General features: G+C 42.5%; 1 protein-coding gene across 2 annotated transcripts; it reads left to right on the top strand.

The window, feature by feature from the left end:
- The first annotated feature begins 2572 nt into the window (after positions 1-2572).
- Positions 2573-10246, top strand: ECHDC3 (enoyl-CoA hydratase domain containing 3). Of its 2 annotated transcripts, none has more exons than XM_074869764.1 (5): positions 2573-2641; positions 3043-3164; positions 5417-5514; positions 7703-7903; positions 9440-10246. In XM_074869764.1, exons 1-5 carry the CDS (start codon positions 2598-2600, stop codon positions 9767-9769), a joined length of 795 nt encoding a protein of 264 aa, XP_074725865.1. In that variant the 5' UTR covers positions 2573-2597; the 3' UTR covers positions 9770-10246. The 2 variants fall into 2 exon arrangements, with proteins under 2 accessions (XP_074725865.1, XP_074725864.1); XM_074869763.1 differs by lacking the exon at positions 2573-2641 and adding an exon at positions 2750-2930.
- Positions 10247-10579: the final 333 nt, after the last annotated feature.

Genomic DNA, 10579 nt, shown 5'->3' on the forward strand with positions numbered 1-10579 from the left:
GTTGGAAGTGTGAGCTCAGCCGGAACCACAATGCTGCTAGCAAATGCTATAAAAAGGAAAGCTGCCTGAAATTGGAAAACTTTTTTCAGCACTTTCTCAGAGAAGGCAGCAGCAGGTCTGTTTAATGCATTGGGGAAGCTGCAGCCAAAAAAAAATCTGTAATGGGGGTGGGTGTGAAAGGAAACATGAGGTTGTCAATCAAAGTGAAAAAGAACAGAATTTCCAGGGAGCTGGAAATTCTATATTAAAAAGAAGCTTTTTGGAGACCAAAAAAATTTATTTCCTTGGAGATGGACAGAAAAAGGACAAGATAGAGAAAGATAAGGAACTGGAAGAAAAAAATTAAGATCATATTCATAAGGCCTGCTTGAAAGAGGTCCCTGGTCAGAGTTGCAGGGGATTGAGACCTCCCAGAGCTAGCACACACATTGTGTTCTCTGTGTGCTGGCCGTTGCCACACCAAGCAGGGACTTTGAAAACTGCTGTGATCTATTTAAGATGATTTCACTTTCTTCTAAACGGCCGGGTTTTTTCTACAGACTCCTACCATATATTAAAAGCAAATTTTAGAAGAACTTTTCAGTGAATGACCACGAAGTACAACCAACCATGAGAAAATTAAAATGGGCAAGTGGGGAAAGCCCAGTGCAGACCTAGCTCTCAGGCCTATCAGTGTCCTTCAACACTTTAAAGTGTACATAAACCCACTACTGCCATTACAGTAGAGTCACAAAGCCCAATGATCTGACGAGTTATTGTTTTAGGCAATATAAAATCACTAAGCAGAAAGCACATCCCCACGCTAGCTGTTACTATCTGTATAAGTAAATATTATTAAACACAAAATTCAAGTGGTTCTTTTATGAGGCTGATGTTCAGAACTGAGAAGCCACAATTGCCACTACACTCAGAAGAAGCTGCAGGGGTTCAACAGACATGATGAAACTAGAGACACCTTTGGGAACCTACAAGTACTTTGCAAGAACTCACAGAGAGTGGGGAGATCAGGAAGCAGCACAGATTTACGTTTACAAGGAACATATCTATTTTATTATAGGGTACCTACTGTTCTGCCAGAAAATGGAGCACAGACAGTGAAGACTTGCGTGTGCATAAAAGAGTTCAATTACTAATACTTTACCTTTGCATTTAGGAAAAGATATACGATGAGTAGGTGAGATAAAGAGCAGGGAATTATGACTGGGACAGCCTGTATCTCCTGAAACAACGCCGCTTGGTCTTTGGGCCTGTCAGCATCTCATGGCAGATGAGATTGTTCACTAGCTGCCTCATCCACACTGCTGCTTCTTTCCCAGGAGACTGCCTGAGCCAGGTGTGAAGAAAAAGAGGTCATCGCTCTTGCGAGTAAACAGAGAACAGAAGAATGAAAGAAATGTGAGAGGTTATATTGCAAAGGGACATTTTCTAGAAGAACTATTTTGAGTAATTGGGGTCTGCAGAGAGCTGTGCATACCTCAAATTAGAAAGACTTATTATGCATGATACCAGCAGCTGGCAAAGGAGAGCTCTGGCATTCAGCAGAAACACAAATGGAGAGGGACCCACTTCCCCAGATCCATCCCACTGGTAACCTAGGCAGAGACATCATATAACCCCTTTTAGAAGCCTCCTGAGCTCCCTCTTAAAAAAAAAAAAAAAAAAAAAAAAAAAAAAGAAGCAGATTTTATCCCTGTGCTTCTATGGCAGGGCTGTTCCACAGTCTCACTCCTCTAACGGCAGTGTCTTTGCTCCTTCATTTCTGGCTCAGGTATGTTAATGTTCAGCGTGTAGCCCTTTGCTATAGTGCCCGCGCAGTCCTCCATCTTACAGAGCTTTGTGCCTTCTCGGATTGCAAAATGCCTGCCCTCTGGAGACAGCAGTCATAAGTTCTTTTATACTTGTTTTGCTAGACTCAAGGAACAACACTCCTCTCATCGCTCATAACAGAGTCTCTGTTCTATGCCGCAACTATTCTCTCTGCCCCTCTTTTAGTTTGGCTTCTTGAACACAGGCGACCAGAAGTATGAGCAATAATCAAGATGAGCTGGGAATGTACTTGTATGTCCCTAAAATACCTTGCATCTTAAAATCACATTTGAATTTTAAAATCACCTCTTAAAATCACATGTGTCTTGTTCTTTTTTTTCTTGGGTGCATCATACGGACTACAGGCTGACTCTGTGGAACCAATTAAAACACCCAAGGTCTTCACCACAACCATTTCTAGATGATGAGCTCCCAGTGAATAAATGATGATTTTATTAATTCCCAGGTATACAACCCCAAACCCTGTAGTACTGAATATCATCCTGTGACGCTTACTCTCAGCCTGAGTGAGCTCGTTCTCTCTGCATTACAGAGTTGTCCTCTCTGGTGAAGATACAACCTAAGTGCCACTAACGAGTTTTCTCAGCAGAGCCCTAATCCCCATCCCGTGGTCACAGATGCAAATGCTCAATGGAAACTGAAGAAATTATCGCAAATGTCAACTAGTACCCCTCCCGCCTCCCCAAGATCCTCGTTGATGAACGCCACCTCCCCACCCAAGTGTCCCCGAGCAGGAGGTGGCGGGAGGCCTCGCTGGTTCTACACCCAACATGGGGAGGTCAGGCCCGACACCTGAACCGACAGCGAGCGCAGAGTCTGTACCGCTTTGTTCAGTCCCCGGGCTGCAGCCGCCGCCCCGGGAGCCGACACGGGCCGCCCTCCGCGGGACCCCGCGGGGCCGCGCCCCGCCCCGCCGCAGCCGCCGGGCCTAGAGGTCGGTAGCGAGCGGCCCGGCGCGCCTGCCTGGCAGCCATGGCCGCCGCCCGGCTGGGCCGGCTGAGGGGGCCGCTGGCCGCCGCCTTCAGCAGCGCCGCGGCGGCGGGAGCCGGGGGGCCGCCCCCGCCCGCGAAGCTGACGGTCCGGCGGCAGGCGGGGGGCGTCCGGTGAGGCGGGGGGCAGGGGGGGGAGGCACCGCTACGGGGCCGCCCCTGAGTCTCTGAATGCGATTATAACTTTTTTTATAGTAACCCTCGTTGTTTTTAACGGCTTTTACAGGAACATTATCTTGAACAACCCGAGGAAAAGAAACGCCCTGTCCCTCTCCATGCTGCAGTCCCTCAGGGAGGACCTGCTGCACGACGTCAAAAGCAAAGACCTCCGAGTTATCATCATTTCAGGTACTTCCGTCATTTAAAGCCGACGGAAGAGAAGGAGAGGGCGAGGGAAGGAGGAGAAACGGGATAATACGGAGTTTAAACCGAAATTTCTCACAGAATTACGGAAGGTGGGACAGGAAGGGATTTGCATGTTGTTTTCCAGGACAATGCAGAGTATCCTACAGGTGCCTTCACCCTTCAGACCCTGCTCTCATGCTGTTCTTTCATACTTACCCCTATTTCCACTCTCACTCACTTAATTCCTCATTTTTGAACACAGCATTAACACTTGACTTGGTTTTTGTTATATTTTTGTTTGTAGTTAACACGTCTAAGAAGAAATGCTGTAGAAACGCGTTTCAGAATGTCAGTATTCCCAGGTTATGCACCGTGTTTAGAGTCCATGAGCTTTTTCCTTCTGTTAAAAAAAAAAAAAAATCAGTAGATTAAATAACTCGTTTAAAATTTATGTGTAAATAATACTTTAAGCAGAACAAAAGCCAGGTTCTAATGGTGATCAAAGTAAAGAAATAACATTCCCAGATACAGGGTTTCGTGCAGGAACAGGCTGAGCAGGTATGACACTTGTCACCTTCAGTGGCAGGTATAGATTGTAGTAAACAGGGCTCACAAAGTTTCTTCAAATCATCTGCTCAGTTCCCCTGTTCTAAGCCCGGATCAGCCTCATTATCTGCTACTGGCTTGTCAAAACTGGTTTTAAAACTGTCTGATGAAGACGAGACCATAATAATGATACTGCAGTCACCTCTACCTGCAGATGTAAAACTTTTTCTCTCACAGGCTATTACAGTTTTCCTCCATTTAGGTATTAACCTGTAGAGTTGTTAAAGATAATGAAACTTGAGCTGTTCTTAAGCCATCTTTTTTTCCTCTGCTATTTTAAGATCATCTTGCCCTGTCCCCTTTCCAAACATCTTGGAGAAATAGGTTTATTAGTGTGGGATGCCGCTGTTTCCTGTATGTAAAGTTAAACATTGTGTGTTAGTGCACAGACGTGAGAGTGGAAGTAAGCTAACTTCACAGGGTGAGTTTAAATACATATAGTCAATGTTCCAAACAGCAGCTACAAATTTTGTGAATCACTTCAGGTTCTTCTTTGGGAGTACAGTAGTCTGGGAGTTTGTGAACATGATTTCATTTGTTATTTTGTTTTAGTTTAAAAAATTGCATGTTTCTGTTTATTTCCAATTCCCTTGCTGAATGGAATGCAAAAGAAGAAATCTCAAGAAAATAAAAGACTTCTCAGGGAATGCTTTGAGTCTTTAACACAGACTTTGCAGTGGATTCTTCTTCAAACAAATGCAGATGGGATTAATTTTCAGATTTGTATTGCTGATCCCATGAGCTGACTGATGTTAATTGTGTGGTTATTTCTGGATAGCCTGTGTCACAATCTGATCCCTGAGAAACAAATGTGTAGGTAAGGTCCTGTCTGCGTAGTTGTAGCTGGAATTGTCACATCTATACAAATACCTGAGAAGTTCTGAAGGATTCAAAAGCATCAAATTGGTTTATTCTTATGTCAGATACCCTCATGACAAAGGAAAACTCTTGTAAAGATAGTGTACCCCTAAAGGCTGTTTTGATCTTAGATGCCGCTGGAGGCAAGCAAATCCAAAGCTTAAGTCCACAGAAACCTGCTCTTTTGCTGCCCAAACCATGGACATGCTTTCTGGGATTCTCTAGATGACAATTTAGCAGTGGAGGAAAAGAGGCCCCAACAAACCTTCTGGTTCTCCTCTGGCAGAACTTTTTTTTTTCTTTTTTTTCTTTTGCGCCATTGTGGCCTTGAACGCCATGACACAAAAATATCGATGCTTATTTAGCAAAAGTTAATCATTAATGCTGGATACAATAAATAGGGACTAACTGTGTATTAGTCTGAGAGCAGAGCACTCCTACCATGCTCCAGCTGACGAGTTTACATTGTACCAAGGAGCTGTTTAGAACAGCATCCTCACAAGAAACTGGGCTCAGAGGTGTGAAGTGCCTTGTTTTTAACTGAGTTAACTTGGAATGGAAGTAAAACTAGGCCCTTAATAATATTTATGGGTGTCACTGTGGTTAAATGTTGCATTGTAGCAACTTAAAGTTGTTACAAAACCCAGGAGGCAGTATTTTGGAATGCTGTGTGAAACTCTCTCCCCAAGCTCCTTTTTGACCATTGACAGACCTTTAGCTGGGGGATTGATATGCTACTACCCCTGGTTTCTTGATTAATTCAGACTGACTTTTACTGAAATTCTTTGTAGCTGAAGGACCAGTATTTTGTTCTGGCCATGATTTAAAGGAACTGTCAAGTGAAGATGATATGAAGCATCATTCCCAAGTGTTTGAAATCTGTGCAGAGGTAAGCAGTTCTTCTTAAGTGCCGCCCCTTTTGCCTGGAAAATTTGTTGCTTTCAGGACCAGAAGAATTTAAATTGTCCTGTATGTATATCTAGCACTGTGGCTATATTCAGGATTAATGAGTAGTATAGCAAGCTTAACTTTGATTAATAAAAAGACATAGGAAAAAATAACAATGTCAGCATTTAGAGTTAAAAACATGCCTAGCTTTCTTTGTGAGAATGGTGCCTTACTCTATAGTAAGTTTAGTAAGGGGCATTATTACAAATAAAAAATGGTATACCAATTTCAGATGAAAATTCCTGAGACCATGAAATTCAGAGATTGGGAGATACTCAAAACTCAACTGGACACAGTCCTGGACAACCTGCTCTACCCGAGCTTGCTTGAGTAGGGGGGTAGGACTCGATGATCTCAAGAGGTCACTGCCAACCTAAATGCTTCTGTGAAACTGGCAAAGCAAGGTCAGGAAGAAATTAAATCTAAGAGATGAAATGACACTTGAAGTGATCCCTTTTCTGATGTTCATGGTAGTGATAAGTGCTTTAAACTCTCTACCTGAGTATCCTAAAGGGATTTAAGTTTCTCATAAATCACAACTCACTGTTATCCCCATGGAGGAAGAAGGTCTTACTGGTTAATAATGGCACTTTACAGGCAAACAGAAATAGAGAAATTTAATTCAGGCTTTATTTAGGATCCTAACTAATATTTAAATTTTAGTTGTGTGGTAGAATAATGGACTTTTGCTTCTTTTTTGGTTAATAGAGAAAGGTACTTTTGGGGGCTTCCAAAATGGCATCATGTCTTCCTAAATTGTAATACTTAAGTAGAATGGATCCTACCCTAAATGACATGCCTGCAGCATTGTGGAGCACTGGACTTTCAGGTTTTCAGGAACCTTGGCTTCTACATCTGGCTATGATTGGTGACCTTAAGCAGATCATCTCAGCTGCTACATCTGTTTCCCTATGCATATAACGGTGTTAGCAATACTGTATAATGCAGTATCTGAGAACTAAGTACTTGCCACATACACGTTTGAGACAGCCGAGAATATCACTTCTCAAGAGGCTTTTCAGATACAAAAGCATAAGTACCAGGGTTGTTGTTTTTTTTCAGAGAAGCTGTTGACTTTGAATTTTTATAACCACAAGAGCGTTCTATAGTTATTTGTCAGCACACATGCAAGTGTTGTTATTCTTTTGTTGTCTGCTTCTCAAGATCCACTGAAAAATTGTTTTTAAACAGAGATAGAAGAATGGAGACAGACTGATGAAATACAACACTGAATGTACGTAATTTTACCTAAGGAACATAAAATTTGCTGGACTTCACCTACTGGAAAAATTGAATTAACAAATGAAAATTTGTTATCTTGCTGCAGTGTGCTAATATGAGACATTATTTTTTAATCCAGATAATGACTGTAGTCATCTAACTAGTGTTTTCTATCTTCAGGCATTAAAATTAGGTGAGTTTATTGATTCCCACTGTATGGAAGGAAAACCTGAGTTAGAAAAGTTAAGACAAATTAATCTTTCTTAACTTCAGCTGTCTAAAGTTGAATGTCCAACCTTCAAGAATTATCTGAGAGAGAGAGATACAATGAGTGTATTTTCCCATAGTATGTCTAATGCAAGCAGGAAAAGTTGGGTTTTGGCAGGTAAGTCCCTCCCTGGAATGCAGAGTAAGCCTGGAAAGACATCCAATGATTGTGTTTGGGTGAGATCAACCCAGACTCAAGATCATGCATAAACCATCGAGAGTCTGGTTTCATTTCTCAGGACAGAGATTTTTATGAAGCCAGTTTTCCATTATGGGGCAAATGGAGGTGGGGATGGTGTGTCTCCAGTACACATCTTCCCACAGCCAGGAACTCTAGACCCGCAGCGCAGAGGCACCCAAGCTCCATACAGATCCGATAACAAGTGTTTCTGCCTTTCTTTCCTGTGTTTTCCATTTCCACTGGCCTTTGCAGACCAACTCGTGCTACATAAACACAGCTGAGAAGATACTGCAACAGCAGTGGTCTTGTGCGTGAGGTTTTACAGAAAGCTTACTTCTTTTTCTAAACCCCAGTTAATAAAGCTGAGGTGTGTGAAATTCAGGTGTGTGAAGCAATTGCAAGTTTTAGAACAGCCACTACTTAAGTTTCAGGGACTGACAACTTTCTTTTGTGCATGCAGGTTATGACTTTAATCCAGAAACTTCCAGTACCAGTGATTGCCAAAGTAAATGGCTTGGCTACAGCAGCAGGCTGTCAGCTTGTGGCAAGCTGTGACATCGCAGTGGCAAGTGAGAAATCTCAATTTGCTACTCCTGGAGTAAACATTGGACTGTTTTGCTCCACACCAGCTGTGGCCTTGGGCAGGTCTCTTCCAAGAAAGGTAGGCTCCCTTCCCAGATACTCTTTGTCATTTTGCAAGAATTAGGTTCTCATGTTTCAGTTCCATTTCCTGAACTTTATTTTCCTGCCATACAACATTCAAAATACTTCATTGCAAAAAACATCCTCATAACTCTTTGGACTGGGGAAAAATAATAAAGGGATGAACTCTGTTTAGGGAAAGCAGCTTCCTACCGATGCAGTCCCAACCAGCATGAACTCACACCAGCAGCACACCAGCTCAGCAATCGCTTTCCTTCCAACAGACAGCTCTGGGCTTTAGACAATGATGTTCTCCCCTGACGAGGAAACCCCTGCAAGTTCAGGATATCAGTTCCACCACGGTATCAGTTCTTGCCAGGCAGTGACATTTCGCTGCCAGCATGATCTGCCTGGGTGTAAATCAAGATGCTTTAAATAGCATCTAAAACCCTCCTGTACTTTCTTCTTGCTTTATTTCCTACTGATTGTGACCACACATCTCTCACTGCATAAACAGTAGTATGATCTGTAAAGCTTCTGTAACTGAGAAAAGAAGCTTTAAGTTCTGATCCAGTTGGATTCAGGAGGACAGACTCTCTGAGCCCAGCAGGGCTCTGTTGAGACGCAATGACTTAATTGCACAAGCCCAATTGCTGTAGAAGAACTTCAAGTTTAAATGTCCCATCTGTAAATCATCCTGTTCAAATATAGTCTGCCTGTGGGGTATTTTTGCAAGTGTTCCTATAGTGTACAGTTGTAGCTGTTTCTGGGGTTTATGACTACCTTTTTTAGATGTGTGTGACATACTTTTCTCTGTGCCACTTTTCAATGTAGCAAGAACATTCCCTGCAGTTCTCAGGATTGCTGATTTAACCTTTTATCAAATGAACTGTTGCCACTGTTTGTGGCTACCAGAGCAAAGATACTAATGAGGATAATCAGCTCTTGTGATTCAGGGCATTGGTCAGTTGCATCAGGAATCATGGAAAAAAATTCTTATTGGTATATAACATTGAATAGTCACTGAGTGTTTGGGGGATTTTTGTAATCTGAAACCTCAAGTACAAGATGCTGGCAGCAGCAGGAGACTGAAACCGATGCGGCTATAAGAAGTGCATATTTAAAAACACCCCAACCAAACTTAAAACTAAGGCAGGTATTTTTAAAAACTACACATTGACATAGTAAGTCTTTATTTATTATTATATGCCCAGCTTAAAATACTGAGTTCAGTCATTTGACATTGTGGACCATCCACATCTCTCAATTCCTACTGCAATCACTAGAGACTGTGGGCTTTTGAAAAGTAACCCAGAGGTGTCAGCCTGGGACAGCTGGCATCAGTGGGCAGGTTGGAAAAAAGGCCAGCTTTAGACCCAGTGCTCTTTGCTGAAACCTCATAACAATTCCTTGGCAGTTTAAGAGGCCAAAAGATTTAAATCCTACATTTGTCAAAAGAGTAACCTGTACTTGAAGGAGGAGGCTGAAATTCCCCAAACAAACCAAAGCAATAAGGCAGTTGAATTGACTTAATACAGTATTTTTTCTTGTTCAGGTGGCATTAGAGATGCTTTTCACGGGTGAACCTCTTTCTGCCCAAGAAGCATTAATGCACGGGCTTGTCAGCAAGGTGGTACCAGAAGACAAGCTGGAAGAAGAGACCATGAAAATCTCTCACAAGATATGTGAAAGCAGCAAATCTGTCCTGGCATTGGGGAAAGCCACCTTTTACAGACAGATGACACAGGACCTCGATACTGCTTACAGAATGACTACTCAGGTCATGGTAGACAATTTGACTTTGAGAGATGGGCAGGAAGGTATTGAAGCCTTCATTCAGAAGCGTAAGCCTGTCTGGTCACACTCTCAGGATGAGAAGAAATGAATCTTGTTTCCTTAGCTGTGCTTTATGATTCTTCACGCAGTTGCCTTTGGGGACTATATTTTTGTTCTTCCTGCAAGTTAAATTTCTCTTCTTGCATATGCCAGACACAATAAATTTATTCTAAGTACAGAATAAATGTTAAGAAAAATCAAACCAAATGGTTTTTTTCAGCAATTAATTTAGTCTGTGGTTTTAGAAGGAACTCTGTGCTGCAAAAATCAGTTTAGTACATCCCAGGTTACTTGGGGAATCACAGGGGCTGGGAAGGAGCTCAGATGACCCTGTTCAGTACCTGTCTCCATAGTTCTGGATGAGAATTTCCATTTATTGTTATTAATAGAGAAGTAAAAGGCTTGGAGACATGCCAGAGATGATGGTAGTACATATAATGGATTCCAATACTGTTCATATGTTATAGACAAAAGCCTGTAACAGTAGTCTGTTGCTCCTTATGAATAGATCTGCTTATGAACTGTATGTGTTACTAGTTTGTCTCCTTCAGCAAATCCATCAGTTCAATCGCTTGTCCCAGCTCTAGAGAATTTTGTTGCTGACTCCAGTGAGGCTGAGCATGGCTTGGGTGTGTTTAGTTTCACAAAGGGTACACCGCGAAAGCCACTGCCCGTGGGCTTCAGCAGAGATTCTCACCTGGCAGTGTGTTGACCCAGCTGTAATTTTCAGGCTGTACATCTTCAGTTTATCACAGAATCTGAGATGTGTTCGTTGGAATGTCCATCCTTGTGCTGAAAGCTGGGCTTTTACCGACACCGGAGCAGTTCAGGCATGGATTTACGGTCTTGACAACCTCTA

The sequence above is a fragment of the Strix uralensis genome, chromosome 5 (genome assembly GCF_047716275.1).
Source record: "Strix uralensis isolate ZFMK-TIS-50842 chromosome 5, bStrUra1, whole genome shotgun sequence".
Taxonomy (NCBI): Eukaryota; Metazoa; Chordata; class Aves; order Strigiformes; family Strigidae; genus Strix; species Strix uralensis.

What these genes read in the sequence shown, in the direction of transcription:
- ECHDC3 (XM_074869763.1), top strand. Translation starts at nt 2,800, where the DNA reads ATGGCCGCCGCCCGGCTGGGCCGGCTGAGGGGGCCGCTGGCCGCCGCC. An exon ending in CGGCAGGCGGGGGGCGTCCG is followed by an intron (nt 2,931 to 3,042) that starts GTGAGGCGGGGG and finishes CGGCTTTTACAG; the next exon opens with GAACATTATCTTGAACAACC. An exon ending in CCGAGTTATCATCATTTCAG is followed by an intron (nt 3,165 to 5,416) that starts GTACTTCCGTCA and finishes AATTCTTTGTAG; the next exon opens with CTGAAGGACCAGTATTTTGT.